The sequence below is a fragment of the Pelmatolapia mariae genome, linkage group LG1, assembly GCF_036321145.2.
Source record: "Pelmatolapia mariae isolate MD_Pm_ZW linkage group LG1, Pm_UMD_F_2, whole genome shotgun sequence".
Classification (NCBI taxonomy): Eukaryota; Metazoa; Chordata; class Actinopteri; order Cichliformes; family Cichlidae; genus Pelmatolapia; species Pelmatolapia mariae.
In genome coordinates this window covers 21494339-21518426 of record NC_086227.1, presented here as the reverse complement: position 1 = coordinate 21518426, position 24088 = coordinate 21494339, and the positions used below count along the sequence as shown (strand labels likewise).

The following is a 24088-nucleotide window of genomic DNA, read 5'->3' as shown; positions in this document are numbered from 1 at the left end:
ATGCCTGAGGTCTGAAACTGTGTGACCAGTGGGTTGCGAAACTGTGAAATCGGATTTTCCTCGCGTCCCTGAAGGCGTCAGCTCCCCTCTGCTGGGATGTTCAGTGCCCTCCCTGTCCCCGCTGCTGCTGCCTGCTGCCCAGGCTGGCTGCTGGGCTCGGGATGACGCCACCTCTCGCTCCGCCCCGGCGCAAACTCGCTCCCTGCGTTCATTTCATTCCTCTTCTCATTCCGAGCATTCTTCGCATCTCTGTCAGTGCGCGAAGCGATTCACCTACACCTTCCTGGCTGGCCCAGAAACATCAGAATAACTTGACATAGTATTCAAAATACCCAGTAACATTACATTACCAAAAGAAAGGGGCATTTTTATATGAGATATCAATTACGAGGTAAGTTTCAATGGTAGTTACAGGCATTCAAAGTGGGTTGTAGACTTCAGTTCATTTTGGGAGGAGGGGGGTGGGTTAGTTTACGTATTTCTTTCTCTTTTTTTGGAAATGCTGCACAGTGTATTAAAAATGTTGGCTTTATTTAGTTGTTTAATATTTATCCCACAGCGTGAAGTAACGTTAGGTCGTTTGTTTCCTTCGCGGAGATAGATGGCCGCTGTTGCAACAGGGTGCTCACTTTGAACACTCACTGTTGTAGCCTATGGCTTTGACACAGCAGCGAAAATCTTTGACATTTTTCACATTTTTTGAAAAGAAGCCTGGTCATACGCCCCTATAAAAGCCTCGGAAGCCGTTTGCCCCCGTGTCAGATTGTCAGAAACTCGCAGTGGGATTCGGGATGAACTAAAAACACACTGCACGAATAACAGTTTTTGGACAAGATGACGGTTGAAAACGTTGCTGTTTTCCTCTCCGTAGTTGGCTCAGCCGGGAGTTGTTGGAGATTTCACCGGAGCATTTTCGGACCACCTCGAAGAAGAAAACACTGTGGCGAGACTTGTTGCTTCAACGCGTTTGACGGTGCTTTTTCGAATCGTCATCTAAGTTTTGTGTAAGTATTTTTTATTTTTATGTTATTTTTTATTTTTAAAGGTTTGTTGGTGTGGTGCTCTCCATGTTGTCACTTTATCCGAGGAAACCGATTGCTGAACCGGAGGGGAAAGATTAACCCAAACTCCTTTCATTGTTTCATTTTGAGGGCTTCATTAAAGCTCCTCTGGAGAGCCCCAGGGCTAACTTATGCCTCCAAAACTGCCAAGCTGAAAAAAATCTGTAATAATACGGAGTTTTTTTGGTCACTTGAGCGCTTTTCTGTGGTTTAAAATAGCGTTAAAAGGTCGCTTTTAATAATGAAAATTGTCGTTAAAAGGGATCTTGAATTAGCAGCTGGAGTTTGTGTACATTTATGGGGTTTCCTTCATTGTTGTCCCTTCCCTTCCTCTAATTTGGGAAATGCCTGCTCAGCTAAAACTGCAGGCCAGCTGGAGGAGTTTTACTCCTTACAATGATTTCATCCACTTAACTTTTTTCTGGACTTCCCTGGATGGAAACATGGCCCTTATACAGAGAGAGCGATGAGAATTAGATCAAAGCTTTCATTATCTTAGGTTCAAGTTGCACTAAAATACTTTGATTTGTTTCCACTTTGTTGTCTACTCAGTATTTGCTGCTTCAGATGGTTTGCTTTGCTTTGCACAAACAGGTCGTCAGACCATAGTTGACACAACTCTGATAGTGTTGACACGAGTCAGTGAAGGTGCTTCTACTGTAATAATTTTGCAGAAATTTCTAATTTATTCTCTCGTGAGATCTCCAGCCCTTTTTGTGTCTCACTTCTCTTGACATCACTTGGCTTCAGTAGTATTTTATAACCAGCTTTAGGAAAATAACGAAGCAATTGCCTCCTGAAAAAGCTAATTTTGTCGAAGTAGCTGATTTGTATTATTGTAAGCTTTGCAGGAGAAGTGACACAACTGAGAAAATGGGTGAAAAAACCTGCCAAAGCTTTAAAAATAGCTTGTTGAACAAAATCCACTTTCCATCACTACTGCTACTACTACTACTACAAGTTTCTGGCTGAAGCACTTACAGCCTCCCACCTCTTTCCACCTTTTCCACTATTTAATGTGAAAGCAGCTGGTTATAACAAGTGCACATGCACTCTGCTTTTCGCAATGTAAAACAAGCATTTTCTCACAGCAAACTCGGTGTAACTTTTTGCAAATAAAGGGCCGAAAACACACGGAAAAAAGAGACTGTTATTTATTACATTCATCTGAAAGGGCTGCTATAATTTCCTGGAAACAGTTTAAATGCAGTGAGGTGTAACACACACACACATGTCACAGTATAAATCTGCTTGCTTAGAAGAAAAAAAAAATCTGGGATTGAAAAAGATGCTTTGTTTTCAGCTTATGCAACCAGTGGACCTGTTGGACGGAAGCCTGCATAACATTTGTGCAAGAATAGGATGTTGTCTTTGTTTGACCCAATGAAGCTTTACATCTGAAACTGGCAGGTTTCAAACTCCCTTTTTGCTTTGAACCACCACAGTGCTGAGAAAGCAGTACCTGTTGATCGCTAGACTGCAGCACACAGCCAGGTTTTTCAGTGCATCAGCATCAGTCTATACTTTTAAACATTTGGAATTAGCCGAGGAGGCATGTAAGGATTGTGTGGCTCATATTAAGGGGAAATTTAAGCAGATGCTGATAATTATCCTAATGAGAGTAGTGTTGTTTGGCTATATTGTCTTTGTTCCTCTCCGCTGCCTTATTGAGGTCAGAGGGTAGGACTGGAGAGAGTGTGGTCTATTTGCTGTGAAGTGAGGACAGAATAATGTGCTTTTGTCAAGCACAGTGGACAGGGTTACTTCTGGAGCAAAGTGAGACTCTTCTTTTCTTCTGTTGACCTTCAGAGAGCTGAATTTTGGCTGAGCACTTGTCACATCATCAGTCTACAAGAAACTATGGCGTATATATGAATTCAAAAATTGAATTTCCCCTGTCGCTGATGAATGGTCTAGCTGAGCCTGGTGTCATGCATATACACAGTCTCCTATGAAGCCTTGATAGTGACAGAATATGACTGTAATTACTCATGACACTTGTACTTCAGCTATAACTGCAGTTACCTGTGGTGATCCAGCCTGCAAGGTTACGAGAGTGATGCCGAGCAGAAAGGCCCTCTTTGCTAAAGAAGAAGCACCGAGTCTGCCTTTACTCACTGATACTACAATAATCAGTTCAGTTTGAGAATAATCTCAAATGCTTCCTGACTGTTTGGATTAATAGCACATTAAGTGATACAGTCACTGCTAATTGACTGCTGGAGAGAAGTTCCTGTGTACTCTGTGCCACAGAGCATCAATGTTTTTAGCTTCCTCGGATGCCATCTGATTTATAAATAGCTTTTATTAGAGTCCTAATGCAAACAGAGCTATAATCATACATTAGGTTACAAATGATCACGGATAGAGGTGGAAGATTGTATCGATGCAGTTTAGAAAAAGATTTACAAAAAGAGAGAGAGAGAGCTTGCATGTGAGTCATATGTGGGAAAAAGCGCCATGGCCGCAAGTTTGATGTCAGCATTTTGCAATGGCTTATTTTGATAAAGAAAAGGCTTTGGAATTGATAAGCTCGAAGGCTGTGGGATTCTGAAGGATCGGACAGTTTGGAACCAGTTCACCGTTTCGGCACTCCCACATGTAGTCACGTAGTCCCAACCTGAATTCATGGTGATAGTTATTTGGTACCTCAGTGGCATTGACACAGTGTAATAACGATCAGCATTTTTTTTTAATTTTTTTGCAAAAAAATGGACTATGGCTTTCAGCAGTTGTTGTTTACTAGTGTGTGCGTGTGTGTGTGTTGTTGAGATAAAGGGTCATGTTTTGCAAATCCAAAGGAAAAAAAAAAAAGATTATCCATAGACATAAATTTTGTCTTTTACATGATCTCGTTCATGCTTGGGTGTTTTTTTTTTTTTGTATGTTTGTTTTTCCATTCGTATAAAGTACAGATGAAAAAGAGATACATGTAGAAACAACAGTGCAACGAGGCATGTTTTCTATTTGTGGCTGTGCAAATGCTCATGGGAATGCGATCACATTATGTGTCCCGTATTTTTAATTGAAATGCTAATACACACTATTATTATTTTTTTTGTTATGAAAATTCTAGGCTTGAAAAAGATCTCTGATCTGTAATTGAATCTAGACACGGAGATATTAATTGTGTAATTAGATGTGATGTGTGGCAGGAGTTGAATCGCATCAAAACATCAGCGTTTTCCATGGTCAAAACACCTTTTAAAAAGAGGATACTCCTGCAGGCTTCCAGACTGTGTGTGCCCTGAGGTAAACCCTGGTCTAGAAAGGGAATTTTAGAGTATGCGCTGCTGCTCAGCAGTTTGAGCAGGGCCCACTGAGGCCAGCGGAGAGTGCCACCAAAAAGGAAAAGCTGGCTCAAAGCCACTGACGTCATCTAAGTAAATCTGCTTCAGTACTGCAGCCATAAAATGACTGCCAGCTACCGAACGCACTTTGGCCCTGTCAACCACCTTAGTGCAACACAGTCCCCCCAGTTCCTTACTTATGGAAGGCTGTGTTTAAGTTTACTTACATTTTGCCGGAGTAGTAGCAGATGTCTGTTCATTCAAAAAGAACAAGGCAAGTCTGAGACTTTGTAGTTTTAAATAAAGCACCGAATGATTGAGCTTCTCTCACCCTTTGAAGTCGTACCACTTTAATATTGCAGTCTTATAATGCTTACCATATGGCAATCTCAATTATTAGTTCTGGAAAAAGGCATTTAGAATTCACGGTGTCATAACCGCTCGTTATTGATGTGTTTCTTAGACACTTGGACGTGGACTTTGTCTGCAGTTCTTATATGAAAGCAGGAAAAAAAAGACAAATGAGCTCTGCTTCATGGTAAAACACAGACAAAAAGCAATATGTACTCTGAATCATTTCATGAGTCAGTTTCTGAAACCACTATAAACATTTTTTGCTCTTAACCGCAATGAAAGCAGGAAATCTCGGCTTCAACAACTTCCTTTCTCAGTGCCGACCATAGTAGTGGCAGTGGTGTTCAGCTTCTCCGCTAGTTGAAGGAAATCCATGGAACAAAGGCGCACTGTCACTTCATTTACTGAAACTGTGTATAATTTGTGGCATGTATTCAAATGTGGGTTATTTTGTTCGTACTCCCCAGGCACCGCTTGTAATAAATTCTCACAAGACCTTTCGTCGATGGTCGCTGTAGTATTGTCGTGACTGACACAGATCAGCCAGGCTTTTTCTGCCCTCAAGGTGCCCTGGATTCAGAGAAGGCACACGTAGATTGGAAGGCAAGCTCCCAACATTAATATGCGGGCTGTACCCGGTAAATTAGTTTGGAATCTGAGCCAGGATGCTGCAGTGGAGAGCAGTGCGGTCCAAACTTTTTGTGTGTGTGTGTCTGTTTAGTCTTTTGAATTGGCCCAAATAGTGGACATTTTCAACTAGGAGGTGTTTAATTGTAATTACATCATTAACACATGGAAGCGGGTTTGTTAGCGAACAATACAGCTTTCAGTAATCCATGAGAACGTACGTAGTGACAGTATTTTTAAACATAAATAAAGACGAGGGTAAACCCACACTGTGTTAGTTCATGCCCTCACACCAAACCAAAGTAAATTTTTGCCTCGCGTTACTCACATAAATCCAGCTGCATTAGAAACTCCCACTCCTGAGTAGTACAACCAATAGCTGGAATCAAATCACAGTGATATATATTCATATCTTACCGTAAAGTCCTCTGATTTGACTCACTTTTCTCCAAGCTCTCTCCTTTTTTTTCCTACTACTGTTTGAAAGTGAAGCTAAACCAAACAGCTCCATTTGCCCTCAAACACCATCAGTAAAATTGTCCTCCACTGCTGATTGTTGGCGGCGTCAGTTCAATCCCAGTTGTTGGAAATTTTTTCCTTGCTTTTAAATATTTGAAAACACAAAAACGCTGATTCGCCTGTATTCACATTGCATGGCAGCAACTGCAAGATTTTTCTGACTTCGCACACTAGCCTGTTCTTGTTTTCTGGTGTACAAATATGGAAGACTGCATCTTACTGTAGTGTTTTCCTTGTAATAAGCAATGAAAGAAGTATATATTTCTAAATGGTTTAGTCTAAGTGCATTAATCCTAGACATTTGTAGAGAACAAGAAAAATGTAACTTTTTAAAAAGAACATTTTAGGATGTAGCTAAATGAGAAAGTTAAGAAAACCTGACAAATTCCCACTGATGCAAAATCATAGCATCAAATAAAAAAAAAAAGTTTACCTGTTGAATACAATCTCTGTATGGATGGGGTTAATCTATCCATCCATTCAGTATCATCGAGGAGATCGCCTATCCCAGCCATCACAGGACAAAAGACTGTAGTAAAATTGAAAGACAGAGCATTTGAGTTACATTTTGCTTGGCTTGTCAACACTTTCTATACCTTTTTGGACACCTTCATTGACGGGGGAGTCCAGTGTGGTATGCAAGAGTTGTCAAGAAAAAAAAAAAAGAAAGGAGAGGAAAAGATGACAACAGAGAAAAAGGAGAAACGTATATAAGGGGACAAATGAAGACTGGAGATGCAGAAGAAAAGAGATGAAAGTCGGTGTGAATTGGCAGCGCCAAATGCAAATGGTGGCCTTCATGCTCATCACTGTGATTTGTTTTTTCATGCCCGTCCGCACGCGTCCTGGATGAGCCAGCAGCCAGCCCTCTGCCTGCTCTGCTCTCATAACTGTCAGGAGATCCTTTATCTGACGGACCTTTATTTACAGCTTTAATTTCCTGAGCTTTATGTGTTCCTCTCGCACTCCACACCACTCTGACATGGGTGTATGCCGTCTGGTATGCACTGCAAATTTTTGATAGGCAAATGTCCCCTGAGCTTTCATTACGTTTCGTGTCTGAATGGTAAATTACGTTTTCTTTTTCCTTTTTGTTTATATCTAATGTTTTTGATATTACTGGCAGAGCAGGGATGTGTCCTCAGAAGGAGAGATTTTTGTCTCTGAGATTTACAGTCAATTTTCCCTCTGCTGTGCAAGTGGAAGACCTTTAGCGTTGCCTCTTTTCTCGGCTGACGACGTATCTGATGTTGTCCAGATCATGTTGTTGTTTTTACCTGTTTCACAGTCTGAGGCAGGTAGAGAGGGCTGCTCTGACAGAACCTGTAAATCAATCTCAAACAAAGATTGATCCCACAGTGGCCTGATGGTTGCTGGGTAGTGGGATGAAGACCTCAGATTTGAGAGAGATGATAGCAGACAGATTCACAGTACTTAAGCTTGGAAGTTCAAAGAGGCATGAAATAAACACTGGGTCTTTGCCAATAACAGAGGGAGCATAAGGAAGCTTTATAAATGGGTATTGGAAGCCTTATTTATTCTTTTTTTACATTTTTATTTGAGACTTGTAGGTTTATCAATTAAACCTGAATGAAAACCACACTTGGATTCTTTAATTATTTCGTAAGGTTGCCTTTAAATATTTTGATTCCTCCCTTTTTTCACTTAGAGTTTGGACTTGGGTTGCTGACTGCAACCCTTTAGTTGATTTGAAAGAACTTTGAACAGTCAGTGCATGCATCCACTTCACTTTGAGCTGGTTAGTTTTTATTTTAGTGTGTTTTGTATCTCAAGGTCCTCAAAGGCCTGCTGTGAAAGACTTCATTCCACAAACATGCCTTCTTCAAGGTAATTAATTTGTTTTTAATGACTGAATGTGGAATTTCAATAACGTCTGTCTTTGTAAATGTTCATAGTTAGTTGCGCGTTGCCTGGAATATTTTTAACATTGCTGTAATAATTATGCAGGGGCCAGAATATGTCTTCACAGCATGCTAAAAATGTTTTGAAATCACATGGTAATTATAGTTTTACACACTGTGGCCTTAGCTACTGTGGGCCATTATGGGGTGCACAAAAGTCATTCAGAGAATTATTATTGCACCCTCTGAGATAACGGCACAAAAGAACTCCACATGGAAAATTACATTTGAGACCTCTCATCTGCTATTTCATTACCTTGCTCTGTCTGATGGGTGAAATGGGTTCTCTTAATTTAAGGAGCTGAATTCCAGCTTGGTGAGTGGTTTATGTAATCTCGCAGTAAGTGTAATTTCCCATAATTCCATGTCACACCTACTACTCTGCTTAGCTACCACATTCACTTATTGCATTGCAGGCCATCTTTACCCTGCATCTCACAAATAAGACCATTTCTATGGTGTACACCCTGCAAAGACAGAAGTATGCAATTATCTGTAAGCCAAAAGTGTTTCTAAGGGTGACATTCATACCCTCTTTTGACAGGCGTAATTAGTCTTCAAATTCTAAGGCACTAAGAGACCGCCTTCATTGACAACTGCCAGGTTATTCACATTTTTCACACAGCAAAACTATCTAGTCCTTTGCATGCAGTTTAGCCAGGTAATTTGAGCTGCAGCACATCGGTGTTTTGTTCAGAATTGACTGTTTTGGAACAATTTTGCTAACATGTCAGACTGCACATCAGCAGTTTATGGTACATTTAATCATAATAAAAGCATTCATTTACACTGAAAGAAAGATCTTGGCAGCACACTGGTGATAAGGGCATTAGCTTTATTTGTGTTTTGTCACATTCGAGCGTCATGTAGCTTCACATAACCTGTTTGAAACCTCATGGGTCCAAACATGTCGATTTGGCCTAAAGACCACGGACAACCTATCCTATAAGCGTATCTTTTCTTTATTTATGGACTACAGTTCTGCCTGCAGGTTTAGTTTGAATGTATGTGATCATACGATTAATCATCTGTGTGGTAGCTTGAAAAAAAGATATGCGGTCATTTCATCTCAGGGCTAGAGAGCCAGCTCAAAAATCTCTTAATGCATCCTGTTTTCATTCTGATTTCATTTTTGATTTCATCTTCAGAGCTTTGATGTTTCTTTCATGCTGGTCACCATGCTGTCGTTCATTCAGTTTTGTTTTTAAGTTAAAAGACTTGTTATGCTTTTCCTGACCACCTCTCTCCTTATGTCACAACCAATAACACTTTTGCTTAGTTGATTTTAAAAGCATCCTGTTTACCTCCACACTGTGACATAAAACAGTCAGATAACCCACCCTTCATATAAACTTCCATGTGACTGTTCGGGGCCATATATGACCTCAACCATATATTTATGGGTCATTCTGATATTTTTAATTCTAAAAAGTGTTTCCTACCCTGAATTTTTCAGTCTGCTTCTATGATCTTTTATAGTTTTTACAAAAACTGACCCATCGATGTGGCAAGATAAATGGGAAAATTGAGTGGGGTCATTTATCACCTTGGAAATACACGTATGCTTTTTAACATTACATCATTACATGGTGAAGTGTTTCTGTGGCCCGTGGCTAAGAGGCCGATGCTTTAACAGCCAAAGTGATCATGAAAACAATCAGGCTGATTGATTCATTGTTGGATAAAAATGATGGAAAATGTTGACTGCTTATTGTTTAGAAAGTTTTAGAAGAGATGCTACATTAAAGGACATGCTGTTATGATGACAACGTTTTATGTGAAATGGATAGCGTATAAAATATTATGGGGTCATGAATTACCCCACTCAATCATTATAGTTACTATAGCTTGTTTGCTGGAGGGTTAACAAGTAATGTTTAACTTATCAAATTATATATTAGTTTAGGTGAAATTCAATTTTATTGTCATTAAAAAGTACATTACTCAAACAATGAAATGACGAAATGCAAACAACATGCACATGCATATAGAATACATTTACAATATGTACAAGAATTCACAGCATTTCTATGCAGTGTGTGTATGTGGTGTTCATGTAAGTGTGCATATGGATATTTTTAGCATTAGCGAACCTGAATGATCTCTTTATCTAGTCGCCATACATTTGTCATTTTCAGCCGCCAAGGTCAAGTTAAGGGAAGTTTATAAGAAGAGTGATGGCATTAATAATGCTTTGCAGTTTACTAGGCATGTTTAAGAAAGCATTGGAATAAAAATTTGTACAGATTTGCAAGAAAAGCAAGAGCAAGAAATGACTCCTATTATTCTGTTCGAAACGGGTGAACAAAGATAAAACTGCTCGTGCCGCCGGAAAAAGTGACAAGAAGGTAAAAGCCAGTTTGGGGTTGTTGTTTTTTGGGGGGTTTTTTCTCTTTCAGATCCTTTTAAAGTTGTTGTAAATCCATCTAGATAGTGTTGTGTGCCAGCAGCCTGTGCCAGTAGTTTTGGATGGATGACCTGAAGGAAGATGCAGATTATCAACACTCAGCTACATAGTTTCTGGCCAAAAATGATGGTTTTAGAGCCTCTGTGTCCCCTGTAGACACTCTTCCCTCTCTTTTGAGAGTGGGCTTGAAGTTTAAACTCATTTTACTCTTTGTTGCCAGGTTCAGCGTGTTGTTTGTGCTGCTTGACTTGCTTTGTTTTCCCTCAGATAATCATCAGCATCCAGAAGACACATTTGCTCTCATATTATGAAAAAGCCCTGTGGAGAAACATTGTTAGTGGAGTAATTTCTGCAGAAAAGAAGCATTAATGCTTGTCCGCAGAGTGAGACATGCTCAGCAATTTCAGCAGCTTCAAGATATTTAAAAAAAAAAAATTCGTTTTCCTCTCTAAATGCATTTAAATATGTCTCAAAGTATGGGCGGGGCAAATGAATCCAGCTGTTATTTTGTTTCTCTGTTAATGAGAGCTAAGTCTGGAATTTTTAATAATCAAAAGGTTAATGGAGATATACATTTTACTTATGGTTTTATTCCAAGGTGCGATGTAGAATAGGCTCTTCTTCCACAGGTTTGAACTCTGACACGTTGACGCTTTTAATAAGGCAGTTCACGTTCAGGTTTAATGAGTTTGTTTTCTTCTCCCTCAGTTCACTGATATTGTGAACATCACAGGAAAAGTGCTGATAAATTATTGTGAGCTGGCCTGATTTTCTACCCATTTGTTGTCAGATGTATTCAGATGGTGCTTTTATTTTAAAAAAGGAGTTAAAGAGAAAGTAAAGAAAATAAAGCTACTTAGTAAAAAAAAAAGCTATTTTAATTAAATTATTCATGCGTTAGTGTCTAAGATGAGTGTATTGCTGTATTAGAAAGCACCAAGAAGTGAGATTAAGTAGTAAGAATAGAGAGTAGCAGTTACTTGAAATATCATAAACAAATTTTATAATATTGGAAATATTGTTCATTACAAAACTGTGGTAACAGAAGCCTTAATAGACACTTGCTTTGGTTGACTCAGAAGTTGGTTTGAGAATAAATCACCCATGTTGTCAGCACTCACTGTCCTAGCAGTTAAACACCACACTAACTTTAATTATTCCCATTCCAGATGTGTCCTCGGTTGTTAGTAATTTGGTGAATTTCAATAGATTCTCATCAAGATGCATATTTTTTTTTTTAAATCCCCATGTTGACGATGACAGATGTTACAAGATATTACAAAGCCCTTATGTGCTCATTGTAAATGCATTATAGGCTTTCATGAAGCTCATATTTATACATTTTAAGCCCAACATTTTCCATCCGGCATCGCTGATATAATGTTATTATAGCTCTTCAAACGTTTTTGGTCTTTGCAATGTTTGGAGGGAGGCGCATGCACAGGATGGGAAGCATGATGGAGAAAACCACACTGTCTCTAAAGACTGATTAAAGTATCACTTTACCAACCATAGCATACCACAACAGAGAACCAGTGTTCCTACAAAACATAACAGAAGACACGAAACATGCATGTCAGCTTATTGATGAAAGAGGATTAGATTTTAAAGTTGAGGTATATTTATTTTTACTTGGATTCGATTTGTTGCAGTTGTGCTTTTACAAATCTGGAAAGAATGTTTCATTAGACTAGATAAGAGGAGACTGGGCGCTTGCTGCTCGAACTTCACGAGGACACGGGCGAGCGTTTTCTTCAGAAAGATATTTTGCCATAAAAATGTAAGCTGGATTCGATTATGAGCACAGATAATCACTTGGTTGGGTTAAGAGGAGCACATCCAGAAAGAGGTCCAGCCCTTTAGTGGTTGAAATGGGAACGTTTCCCCTCCCTCATCAGTTTGTGAGTTGGTTCTGCAGCGTCAGCAGTCAGCACACAAAAACGGAATTCAGTAAAAGCTCTCTCTCCCTCTGCTCTCTGGGAGTTTTTTTCCCCAACAGCTTGCTCCCATCCCCCCTTTCCCCCTCATGAACTGACATGCTGGAAGAAACATATGCTACTATTCCCACTTCCTGACAGCTTGTGCTGCTTGAATAGGATCTTGCTCAGGGAGGAAGCAGTTGTCTGGAAAGTGTGGAGGGATTAGGGCCATAGAGAAACCTCAGTCAGTTGTTAGCATATAATATCAAATGTGAAATTACTTTTGATTGTGAATTAAGCATACACTGAGATTTTTCAAAGTGTTCTTTAAGAGAGGCATGAAGAAGAAAGAAAATTGCTCACTGCCGAATTTGCTTACTTTTACAACAGATGTGTGGGGATGACACACTTTTTACTCAATGAGTATAAACACTGGATTTAAGATTCACAGTACTGTATTGCTTTGTTGAACCCATAGCCCAATATCCAGTTATCTAATTAGTATGTTTTAGTGAAGTCTAAAAGAAGCACCTTACACAGGCTGACTGTGTAAGGTGTCAGCTGAAGCAGAAGCACAGTGTAGACGACTGCATTGATCTGGATACAAAAGGCTGAAGTAAGTCTGGTTTATGCAGCCTATCAGGGTCATTCCTCTTCACCTATCCGTCATACGAGACCTATACAAACTCATCAGTGGTTTAACTATTTGTTATCTGCAAAGTATACCTTTCAAGGAATTGGCTTTATAACTTGCCTTTCAGGATGTCTTATTCTTCCATGCATGCTGTCTAACCTGTTTGCCTGAGCTGTGTTTGACTTCCTAGCTGTGATGCTGTCAATGATTTAGCACATCTGGAAAATACTAAATTCTAAGAGGACATTAGCAATCTTCTAATGTTTTAAGATGATAACCATACCCTAACTCTATATTTTGGAGAAAGGCCAAATGGACTAGTTTTAAATGTGATTCGGGATTATTATTTGTCTCCATTCTGATTGTTAAAACTTGGGAAAAACGTTTAATAAAAAAACCCAAAAATGACTTTTAAATTGCCTAAGGTTAGCATTAAGGTTAAGGTTGAGGTCTCTTTGTTCCCTTTTAAAGTCTACATTCACAGTTTTGTGTTCTTGCTCTTTATTAGCCTGTTAAACATCATACTTTCTTATACATACCAAGTATAAATTCATCCTTTACATAATGAGTGATCTGCGAGGGACCTGTAGGCTCACTGCCCATGCTCAATACAGAACAAATGGGTATTTGAATTCTGATATTTCTTTAGGTTATTTAACCACCTCATCAAACGTCCCTTGGAGTCCTTGATCAGACCCTGGCTCTTGATGTGACTTTGTGCTGAATGTTTTCAGAAGAAGACAAAACGTTTCATACTGACCACAGTGCTGGATCTTATTACGCTTTAAAATACCCGTCAGAACATTCATAAATGTTGTAATGTGTATATACTATATAGAATAGTTTGTGTTACAGGTTTCACGTTACTTGATATTACTGTCTTGGCACAATGACAGGCGCCTCTTTATTAGCTGCATGTTCACCAGGAGCTTGTTGGTCTTGTCAGTAGCCACTGGTGAGATGAGACTTTCTCCAGCTGTGTGAGCAGCTTGGCTCCAGCTCCTATGTGTTGCTCAAATGTCTGATTCCCTTATGCCACCATAGTTGTTGCGGCTGACTGGAGATGTTAGCGCTACGGATTAGTAGTCACAATGTTTTGCTTTTTTTTTCTTTGTCTTTCATTTATTATTGTTTTCATATAAATGTTTCTCTTCACAGTCACTGGTATACACATTTACACCTTCAAGCTGTCAGCTACAACCACAATCTTCCTGTTGTCCTCTAAAGACTTTGAGACTGGGCGCTTTAGCTCAGCGCCGGTGGTAATGAGGCATGTCGATGCTTTTTCCCTACAGGAATCAAACTAGCAACTTTGCTGACAACATTGACTTTGTACTTGTTACAGCTCATAGGAATATATAGAGCTAAGAGCAGTTGCACAGGTGCTGAATAAAGGGGAAAAAAATAAATTTCCCAGACCTTTACACTGTGCATTGCCATTTAATTAGCAGGAAGTCCATGAGAGAAAATGTTCAGCTGTTTAAACCCATAACATCCATTGTAAGTCAATTCAACAACTTTCTTGGTGATATCCAAGCTTCTTTAGCTGCTTCCACTCCATATTGTGCTCTTTACTAACTGTATGCATTCTGTTTTTGGAGATGGTTCTCTGCTTTTCTGTTGCAGTAGTCATGATTTGCGTTTTTGTTTTTTTTGTTTTTTTTGTGTGTGTGTTTTTTTTGGGAATTCCAGGTCTCTCCCTAGTCTGCTCCAAGCTTCAGCTTGGAGAGCTCAACCGCCACAATTGATCCCAGCAGCTGGAGCGGCAGCGAGAGCCCTGCCGAGGACATGGAGAGGATGAGCGACTCGGCAGACAAGCCTGTGGACAATGATGCAGAGGGGGTGTGGAGCCCTGACATTGAACAGAGCTTCCAGGAGGCCCTGGCCATCTATCCTCCTTGTGGGCGCAGGAAAATCATCCTCTCCGATGAGGGAAAGATGTATGGTGAGTAAAAGTTGTTGCATGTGTAAGTGTGAGTTTTCACATTCATTATCTCTGCTGCTTTTATTTTAAGAACTAAGAAGCTTTTGGAGGTTTTGAGGACTATTTAAAAAATATATATAGACATCTCTCATATCGAAATACAAAGTTAGTATCAGCAGCTAATCACCATAGGGAAACATCTACCTGGAATTAAATGTAATTAAGGTGACAAGTTGTGTTTTTACAGGCATTTTGTGGGAAGTGATTCAGACATGGACGTAAACCTTATCAAGACCAGCCTGTTGAGTGTTTGTATGGATCAGTTGTCAGTAAGGGTATTTTCCAAAGTGCTGCTCCTTTAAAAAGGAAAGACATGCTTCAGTTATGGCTGTGCCGAGCAATGTAAGACTGATGGTGACTATGACCATGGAGCCGTCACTCTGGTTCACAGAAGTGCAAGTTTATAAGTAAAGCAGCATGAACTATTAGTGAGTAGCAGATGGTACTACGGCTGCCACCAGCTGTGCCCCCTCTCCTCCCACCACTCCCCCCCCTCCCGTTCCTGGCTGGCCTGGGTGATGTCATGGAAAGAGGGAATATTTTCTCTCTGCGGTGTTGGACCGTCTCACAGCCTGTCAGTGTCAAGTGAAAGCAGAAAGCTCCTCTGAGCATTGGGTTGCAGCTGTCATGTGACCCCTCCGGCCAAACAAAATGTAAATTCTAGGAGTTGCAGCGAATCCCCTCAGTTGCCACTACAAAGATGTGGGCTCAAACAACAGGATCCTCCCCACTGTCTCTCCCTCCAAATCCCTGGTCCCCACACAGAGCGAGGCTGCCAGAGAAGCTGCCCCTCTGCTGTGGATTAAAGCATGAAAAATTATTTTTCTAGAGTCATAAATGAGCAATGCTAAGTGTAAGCCTCTTTTCGATTCAGTTGACATTCTCAGTATTATAAAAATGTTTTTCTGAAATGTCTTCAGATTGTGGTATTTTTGATTTCTTCTTTTTGACAAGTTTTAATTTTTAATTTTCATTTCCTGTGTCAAATGCTTAATTACAAAATCTTATATGTAAGTTGTGCCAGTTAATAAAATTATTCTCACTGGTATGGATTTACCACAAACCGTCGCAAAACGCCGCTGCCCATAGCATGTTTTCTTTTTACATTTCCCAACAAGGCTATTGTCTAGGATAGATTACGAAACCCCAGTAACAAACCCAAACAAATGTTTTGCTATTGTGGTGTTGAACCCACCTTAAAATCTGCTGAAGAGGCGACTGCAGGGTTGAATAGCGGTTGGGCCTGCCAGATGTGCTCCATATCTGGTTACAGATGGCTCGTCAGTAGCTGAGTGTTTGGGCTGTGCCCTGGTCTAACTGAATGAGAACTGTTTGTCACAGAAGTAAAATGATTTTCATGTGTAGATGCTGAAAAGGTTTGGCAGGGACGGCTACTACTGCATGATAATGTTGCAGAATTGTAGCAAAAAAGGAGCTAAATGCTTCTGTTCAGTTTTGGGGGAAAAATGTTTTAATTTTTTTAATAATTGAAGATTCAATACCTGAAAAATATGATGTTGGCGATATCTTTCAGCCGATTTCACTGGGGAGCACACTGCTGCTGGTCTTTTGTACTGGTGCTTTCTCAAGTGGCAATGCTTGCTCTTCAGCCCTTCAATGTGTTGCTGCTTTTTAATGCCAATGTGACACTTTCCTAAAACCAGTAAGATGCTGTGGGTTTCACTTAAAGACAAAAAAGAAAATTGTTTTAATTTGAATAGGTTGCAGGAGTTCATTACTTTCATAACAATCTTTAGTGTTTCCCACAGACTTCGATTTGCAGCGTGGGCGCGCATGCACGAGCGAGTGCGGGTGAACCAGCTGGTGGTTAAAGCATGAAACATGAGGCTAGTAGGTTAGCAAGGATTGAAGTTTTAAAATGAGAGTAACGGATTGTCCACTATTATGTTGATCATGGATGGAGATGTTTTGACAGATGAACATGAAATATTAAAAAAAAGTTAAGTTATTCTTGTTTGTCGGTTAATATGGATTCCTTGTGGGCCACCCAAGAAAGAATCTATGTATAGGAAAGGCTATTGTTGACTTTTTCAAATCAGTCAAGGATCAATAACGGTTATATAGTAATGCCTGTCACAATAATTGTCTTTATTTAGACAGTCATTCATTTTCTTGCCCGCTTATCCAATTCAAGGCTGCCCTAGCTGTCATGGGGTGTGACAGGCAGGGTACACCCTGATCAAGTCTACTGCAGGGGAAACACAGACAACAGTTCATCCTCAAATGTACACAGTGCCATGAAAAAGCATTTGCCATTCTGATTTTTTGCATATTAGCCATACATTTCTGATCATCCAACAAAATGTAATATTGGACAAAATGAAGTTTTCAATGATTATTTATTATTTTTTAGACAAAAAAGAGAGAAAAAATGAGAGAAATCTACCCGGTCCTATGTGTTGGGGGGGGGGGAGGGAGTAATTGCCCCCCATGTTAAATCATAAATTATCTTTGATAAATGCCAGGCCAGATGAATCAAGAAATCACTTAAATAGAACCTTTCAGACAAAGTGAAGTAGGCTGAAAGATCAATTATGTAAAACCTAAGACAGCAAATACTTTTAACAGCACTGTACTTACCCACTTGTGAAAGGAAGCCGGAGTACCTGTAAGAAATAAAAACACGATGACACAGGCAGAACATGTGGACTCTACACAAAAAAGCCCCGATTGGCCAGTAGTTTCGAACGGAGGATTGTTTTCTTCTTAAGCTAATCGCTAACCTCTGTACAGACTTATTACAGACCTATTTATTGTACCCTGTATGGACATGGCCGTAATGTTTTCCTTTGTGTTTACAAGCATGTTTATTTAGATAAGAATGTCATGAGTAATTCAGGCAACAAATATTTTACCCACCGTAGCAGGGTTTGGGTGTAGTGAGCCTAAGCCAAATGAACTCTCTCATACATGCATAGAAGAGAAAGAACACACACAGTGACAGTAGTCCAGGTGAAGTGATTGGTAATATATTATTCGAGGTTAATGGGCATTTTTCACAATGACTGTATAATTATGGTCGGAAAGTTTTGAAGAATAGGCCTGAGTACACTTGGTCCCACTCCAGAGCTCTCTGAGAAGCATTCTGGGTGAAAGCTTAATGAAAAAGAAGAGCTCATTAAGGGTCTATGAGGTAATGTTTCTGTTTGCTGTGTGGCTTTTTTTTTTTTTTTTTAAGCACGATTGTGCAAAAACTGCCAGAATGATTTTCATGGATCTTGTTGGCGAGGTGGCAAATGGGGAAAGGAAGAACCCAAAATTTGATATGGATCGAGGCATGGATTTGTGCAACACAGTTCCAGTTTTATGAATGAACTGATGTTAGCAATGCTCAAAACCTTTTGGATGTAGCTAAACAGTTATTTCTACCACTAGCTGTACAGCTAACCAACAATGGATAGTGCAGCTCGTTGCCAAATAAACAGGTCAGGTGTCACCCATGCCCTGTTTGTTTTGCAATTCATCGTTTAATGATAGAACTGTGAAACTATTATTAACTCTGAAGGAACCCAACCATGGCAGCTCTGTGTGGACTGCTACCACTTCTGGTTTAAATTATGTCATTATTCCCCAGGACCATATCAAGTCCTGCGATCCACACCTTTATCCGTGGCAGAATCAGTACACGCTGCACACCTGTCCTGCTCACTGTGGCGTAGAGGTGTATGGCATGTGCTGTTGTTTGGGAAAAAAAATGTTTCGTTGTATCTAGAGAAGTCAACTGAGAGGAAGCAATCAAAATCCAAACTGCTGAGTTTGGATGTTATACCTTTGAATGTAAGTTTTGTGCAGAATTCCTCAGATTTTCCATTTATAGTCTTTGCTAACAGTACGCCCTTTTGGAATGCCATCAAAGACAAGTGACCAATGAAGTGGTCCTCTGTGCTGCTGCTAGGGATTGATTTGTGTTAAACATCCAGTGATTTGTCTTTTAAGAGGGGAGGGGTTCAGCTAACCACAGTGAGGCTAATATGATGCTGTCGAAGACCAAGAGAAACACAGACAGGCTCTACACAAATGCTCTCATGGCATCTTGGATGAAAGCTGGCTACAAGGAGACAGGTATTTTGTAGTTGAGAATCCCTGGGGATGGCATAGTGTTCCATGCACAGAGCTCATCACAAGAGGAGCTGCCCCGAGTGCCCTTAAGCCCTTTGTTATCTTGGGGTAGAGTGCAGTTAATTAGCAACAGTCTCTATAGCAACTGTGTTGCGGTACAAAACAATTTCTAATTTCTGCTTCCTAGCTTATTGTGATGTTTACCTGAAGTGTTTCGGATGTGCTGAGACTAGTGTTGGCTGGCACTGTGCCTATTCTCAGCGGCTAATTGTGGCAGCAACAGGAGATGCTACATCTGCATGGGCTGCATCGCCGGCATTTGCCATGTCTTCAGACTTTGGCGAATATTTTTAACAACAAAGGGAAATGGAGGGCATTGGCCCCTACCCAAAGGCTTACGACTCTATACTTGTGTAATTCACCTGCTGTGCTAGGCTGCATTCATTTACCCCAGAAATAGAGTTGATAAATGAAACAACACGCTTCACTCAAATTGTATGTTTATTCATTGAGTTATGTATTTGCACTACCCAGCAAGCTAAATGACAATGGTGAATTTTTCTCAGTTACTGTTTGGGGAAAAAAACTGAAGACCTGAATTTTATTCTACCTACTGACAAATAAATATGCAAATACTCTACTTGTAGGCTGTACAACACCTAAATATATATATTTATATTATTACTGCTCCTTTGCAGGGGAGGCTGCCAGTTGAATACATTGTTATAGCTTAAAGGCTTTTTGATGGAGACTTAATCACTTACCTTGGAGATTTGGACTACTCCCTATGCTTGTATTATTGCATCTTGCTGGTTTTGATAAACAGTAGCAGCAATAATACCATTATTTATTTTTCTAAAAATAGTAAACACAGTCTGTAAATGGCCAAAAACCATACATTGTAATGTTCTCACTGTAGGTGGGCTGCAGGACACGGTGCCTCCATCTGCATGTGTTACTTGATGTAAAGCTTTTCCTATTACCATTCTGCTGTTTGCTCTGCCATCTCGTCAGTGATCCAGCCCAGACCCCTCCTGTGGGAACTAAGTGGCACTTGGTTTGCAGGGATGCCAAGGATGAGTTAGACATAATGAGCAGACCTGGCTTGCCCTCGATGGCCCAGCGCTGTGCTCCTCTGGGGCTCGTCTCATCGGGCCGAGCATGCTCTGAGACAGAGCGAGCGGACCTGATCCTCCCTGCTGGGCGGATAATGAGGAATTCTGGGATCAGCTCAGGCTCCCTGAGTCACCTGCATTCACTCAGAATGGAGTGTGAGGAACTTCATTGCAGGAGAGGCATCACACACCTCCAGAATAATCCCTCATTTGTTCCCTTGCCATTGTCAGTGTAAGACTACTGTGTTTTCACACACACGACAGTGAAAAAGTCCAATTTTTTATGTCTCTCTCAAAAGGAGGAACTATTGAAAGTGTAAATAGTATTGATGCAGGTATGATGATGGAAGGAAGAAGTCATTTTGAGTTTCAAGAAGATTTAAGGGGTTTTTTTAACGTCAGATTTTTATAAACTGGTTATTTATTCATCATGGTTCACTAAGTAGTCATATATTTTAGACTGACCCAGTAAAAGGAGGAAAACTTAACATGAAGCAGCTCCATTTGTCAAAGAAGGAGAACACTCTTCCACTCAGCAGTTTTTTCTGAGCTTACAGTCAGAAACAATCGTTTCTATTGATAATTCAGCATTCAGCTAATCTAAAAGAAGAAACGAGTGGCTAGAAGTCACTTGTCAGGAGTCACTTGTGGTGCAGGTGTATGTGAGAACCCAAATGTGTGACAAAGTCAGGTCAGGCATTAAATGGCCTTATCCTACCAGCTCCATAGCAAAAAGCGCAGATGATATCTGATTGTGCTGATTCGTGCCTAAACCGGACAGAGTATATATCTGGAACTGATGTGAACTGTCTCATGCTGAGTGCTTCATGTGATAGGGAACAACTTGTGATATTGCCCTGCGCTGATTCTCCTGCTTTTTTCTCAAGGTCATGTGTGACAACAGCTGAAGAATAAAGAAACAAAGAGAACATGTGAGAGAAACTCATGAGTAGTGTGAATCTCCAAAATGTTGCCATTTAGCTGTGGTGTGTACGAACACAGTTGTAACAAGCCGTCATTAAGAGACTAGCCTGTGAAAGCAGTTTTATATGATTGATCTGTATGGGTTGTTGGCTTTTCTGGTACCAAAAGCATCATATTTGGGGTATGAAAGGTCTGCCTCTTTAGTTTGGACACATGCATTATTTATTCCTTAATGACACACACAACAGTTGTCTTTTGTAATTCAAGCAATTTTTCTGTTGTCTCCTTCAGTAAGCCTTTTGGTGATTGCACATACTGTTTTGCACTCTGAACAGGATGGGTCTATTGTGAACAGCGGACTAGTCAAACAAGTGTATGGACGAGAGCCAGCAGGAAGATCCAGATAACTGATGATTCTGATTATTTTACTGAAAATTTTAGACTTTCCTACATGAATTTATTGCATGTATGCATGTTTCGGTGACTCCGAGAATGCAGTTAATGAGAATCGGGCTAAAATTGGACCCACATCTAGAGCTACTCTGTTGCTGAGCAGCAAAATTGATTTTGAAGTGGATTATTTTTTTTTGTAAGTTTTTTTTCGGAGGGTAGATATCAGCTCACAGTCGTGTCCGTGTTGCGGTGACCGAGCATAACGTGTTGTGACTTGCGTGAGATTACCGTCTCCTGCTCACAGCCTCCTGTGGTTGGGGGGTTCGTGCCTCACAGGGGTGCTTAGCCCACGCTGAGGTGAATAAGAAAATATAGGTATAAGCAGCGCTGATGCCGAGGAGACTGTGAGATGTTACTGAGAAGGGTTTTGTGTAGAAGAGCGGGCTTTCAAAGCCAGAGTGCATTTTTTTTTTAAGTTAGTGTTTGGCCTATTTGATATATTCATGTGTATGCAATGAACAATTGCAAGGCATGCAAGCACGGAAAAAGAAACACTTTGAAAGGCATTTTTGTACACCTCACTCCAATGCTTTAATGATCAAAGTGTATTTTATCACCTTAAACAAAAACCCCAAACATTTCAGATTTGTGCACATTCATGTATGCCCATATCTGCATCAGAAAGAGACTTAACCAACAGATTCATGAGGCTGTTTTTAATTTTCCCTATGTTTGGAAGTGTTTGCACTGAATGGTTAGATTAGGCTGTGGCTCAGTGCCTGCCTGAATCAGGAGTACATGGGGTGTGTCCCTGCTCTGAGGTCTGTGTGAGGCCCTCTGAGCCAGGCTTCTGGTTTCAGGTTGCATGTTCCCAATTGGCTGCCTTTGTTTGACTAAAACACAGTGAGACTCTGGGCTTCTTAAAGATGCAGTGTCACTTTTTTAGTGCGCTCCTAAAGAAAAAAATAATGTTTCGTGCTGACTACATCTTATCCCATTGATGAAACACTTTTATTCTGATGAGATCATCTCATACTGATAGGACCATTTTGTGTAATCAACATATGAATGGAATCTGAATGCCACTGTTATGCTCTCATCCAGCGCGCAGGGACTACACTCCAGTGCTAACACAGACTGTCATCTCTTTCTTTGCTGTTAGTAAAATGGAGAAAGGTCTCTCAACACTGAGCAGCATCCCTGGAAACAAAAGAAGACAGCAGCTATATCCATGAAATGATCACACTTAATGATGTTATGTTGCGACCTGACTCTAATATCATATATGGATAAACCTTGTAATGTGACATAAGAGCATACTTATCAGCCGGTGCCTCTCTGTGTTATTTTCAGTACCTATTTTGTACCTTGTCCATTTCACTTTAAACCTCGGATAAATTATAACTTTCAGTCAAAATTCTCTCAGCTTGTCTTCATGATTACAAAGAAGGTGAGATATAAGAGCCCATCATGACCACAAAGTTTGACTTTTCATTTATACATATTGGCCACAGCCAACATGTCTTCCTTTGTGCTCAGATGCTGAATTGATCCTGAGAGATTGAAAATATTGATTTGACTCAGCGTCTTACTTTGTTGTGGAGAAGGGGGGCAGTGTACCTTCCTGACTGTTAGCACCGTGTTCACACATTGGACTTGCCACACAGCCAGTTCCTCGGGAGACTCATAATTACAGCCGTCCTCTCAGATTAGTCCAGCAGCCTATCCAACTGTGGCTTTACTCCCTGGTCATTTATTTCATCCCTTTCCCTCTCCCGAGAGGCAGACCTCAACACAATGACCAGGCCAGCCTCTACAATAATGTATGTGATGATAAACACAGTGGATCCTAATTGATAGAGTGATTCAGACAAGGGCTAGCTGTGCAAATTGGTCCCCTGTGAGTATATTGCACAGAGTTGGGACTAGCAGGTTTCAGCTCTGGCCTTGTTTGAAAGGCGCAGAGCAAGGAGAGAGGAAATAGAATGGGCTGGACCTGCTGAGTGATAAAGAGGCTGTCTTTTCCTCTGAATGCAGGCACAGTTCAGCAGAGGTTGGCTGCTGTAATCCCCTCAGTGTCTCCAGGAAGGCTCAGGTTAGTGACCTGCTGCTTTGTGATGTCTTGTAAGATTTTGAGAGAACACCTCACCTTTAATCCCCCACTGCTCAGCTAACACATTAGCTCAACTGCTCCTGACCCAGCCCCTGCAATAAAGCCTTTTATCTAGCTCAATAAGGTCATTTGAAGTTAAGTATTGATTTCTTTTGGTGTCCAGAGAAAAATGGATTTTTAAAGAGCTGTTAATTACAGTTGAACACTGCATTATAGTGAGAACTTAATTTTCGTGACTGGATTTTTAAACCACGGTTGGGTCAGTTTGAAATTCAGGAAATAACCTGAATCCAAATTACTTGAAATTTCACATAAAGATTTTACGCTTGGCTAGTGTGAGAAAAGTACCGATGAGAATAAGGTGCAGTGGAAACGGACTCAAATTAATTTTGATGTACAGAAAGGTGACAGATCAAACAGAAAAAAAGAAAAGGGTGAGGCCACCCCCAGAGCATCGATTCTACAAGTCTCTGGTGATCTGCTGAAGCAACTGAGCGCCGTTCTTCAAATAGATATTCACTCAGTCGTTGGCTGAGACAGCTAACATGTTAGCCCCAAACCTCCCGTAGGTCTTCAGTTGCTCTCAGTTCTGATAACTAGAACACCGTAGCGTGGGGATACTGATTCATATCATTTTCATACTCCACAAACCATTCACCAACACTCCTAACTTGTGTGTGTCAGGGGTGGCACTGGTGCTTCGACAGACATATACCCCTACAATACCAACAGAAGAGGTAGTTAAC

General features: G+C 40.4%; 1 protein-coding gene across 5 annotated transcripts in view; it reads left to right on the top strand.

Annotated features, from left to right (window-relative positions):
* Positions 1–237: 237 nt before the first annotated feature.
* Positions 238–24088, top strand: part of tead1b (TEA domain family member 1b) — a 50553-nt gene continuing 26702 nt past the window's right edge. For all 5 annotated transcript variants that reach the window (XM_063475443.1, XM_063475435.1, XM_063475430.1 and 2 more), the window contains exons 1-3: positions 238–391; positions 872–1004; positions 14426–14678. In XM_063475443.1, coding sequence (XP_063331513.1) covers positions 14522–14678 — 157 coding nt within the window. In that variant the 5' untranslated portion in view covers positions 238–391; positions 872–1004; positions 14426–14521. The remainder of the gene's footprint in view (positions 392–871; positions 1005–14425; positions 14679–24088) is intronic.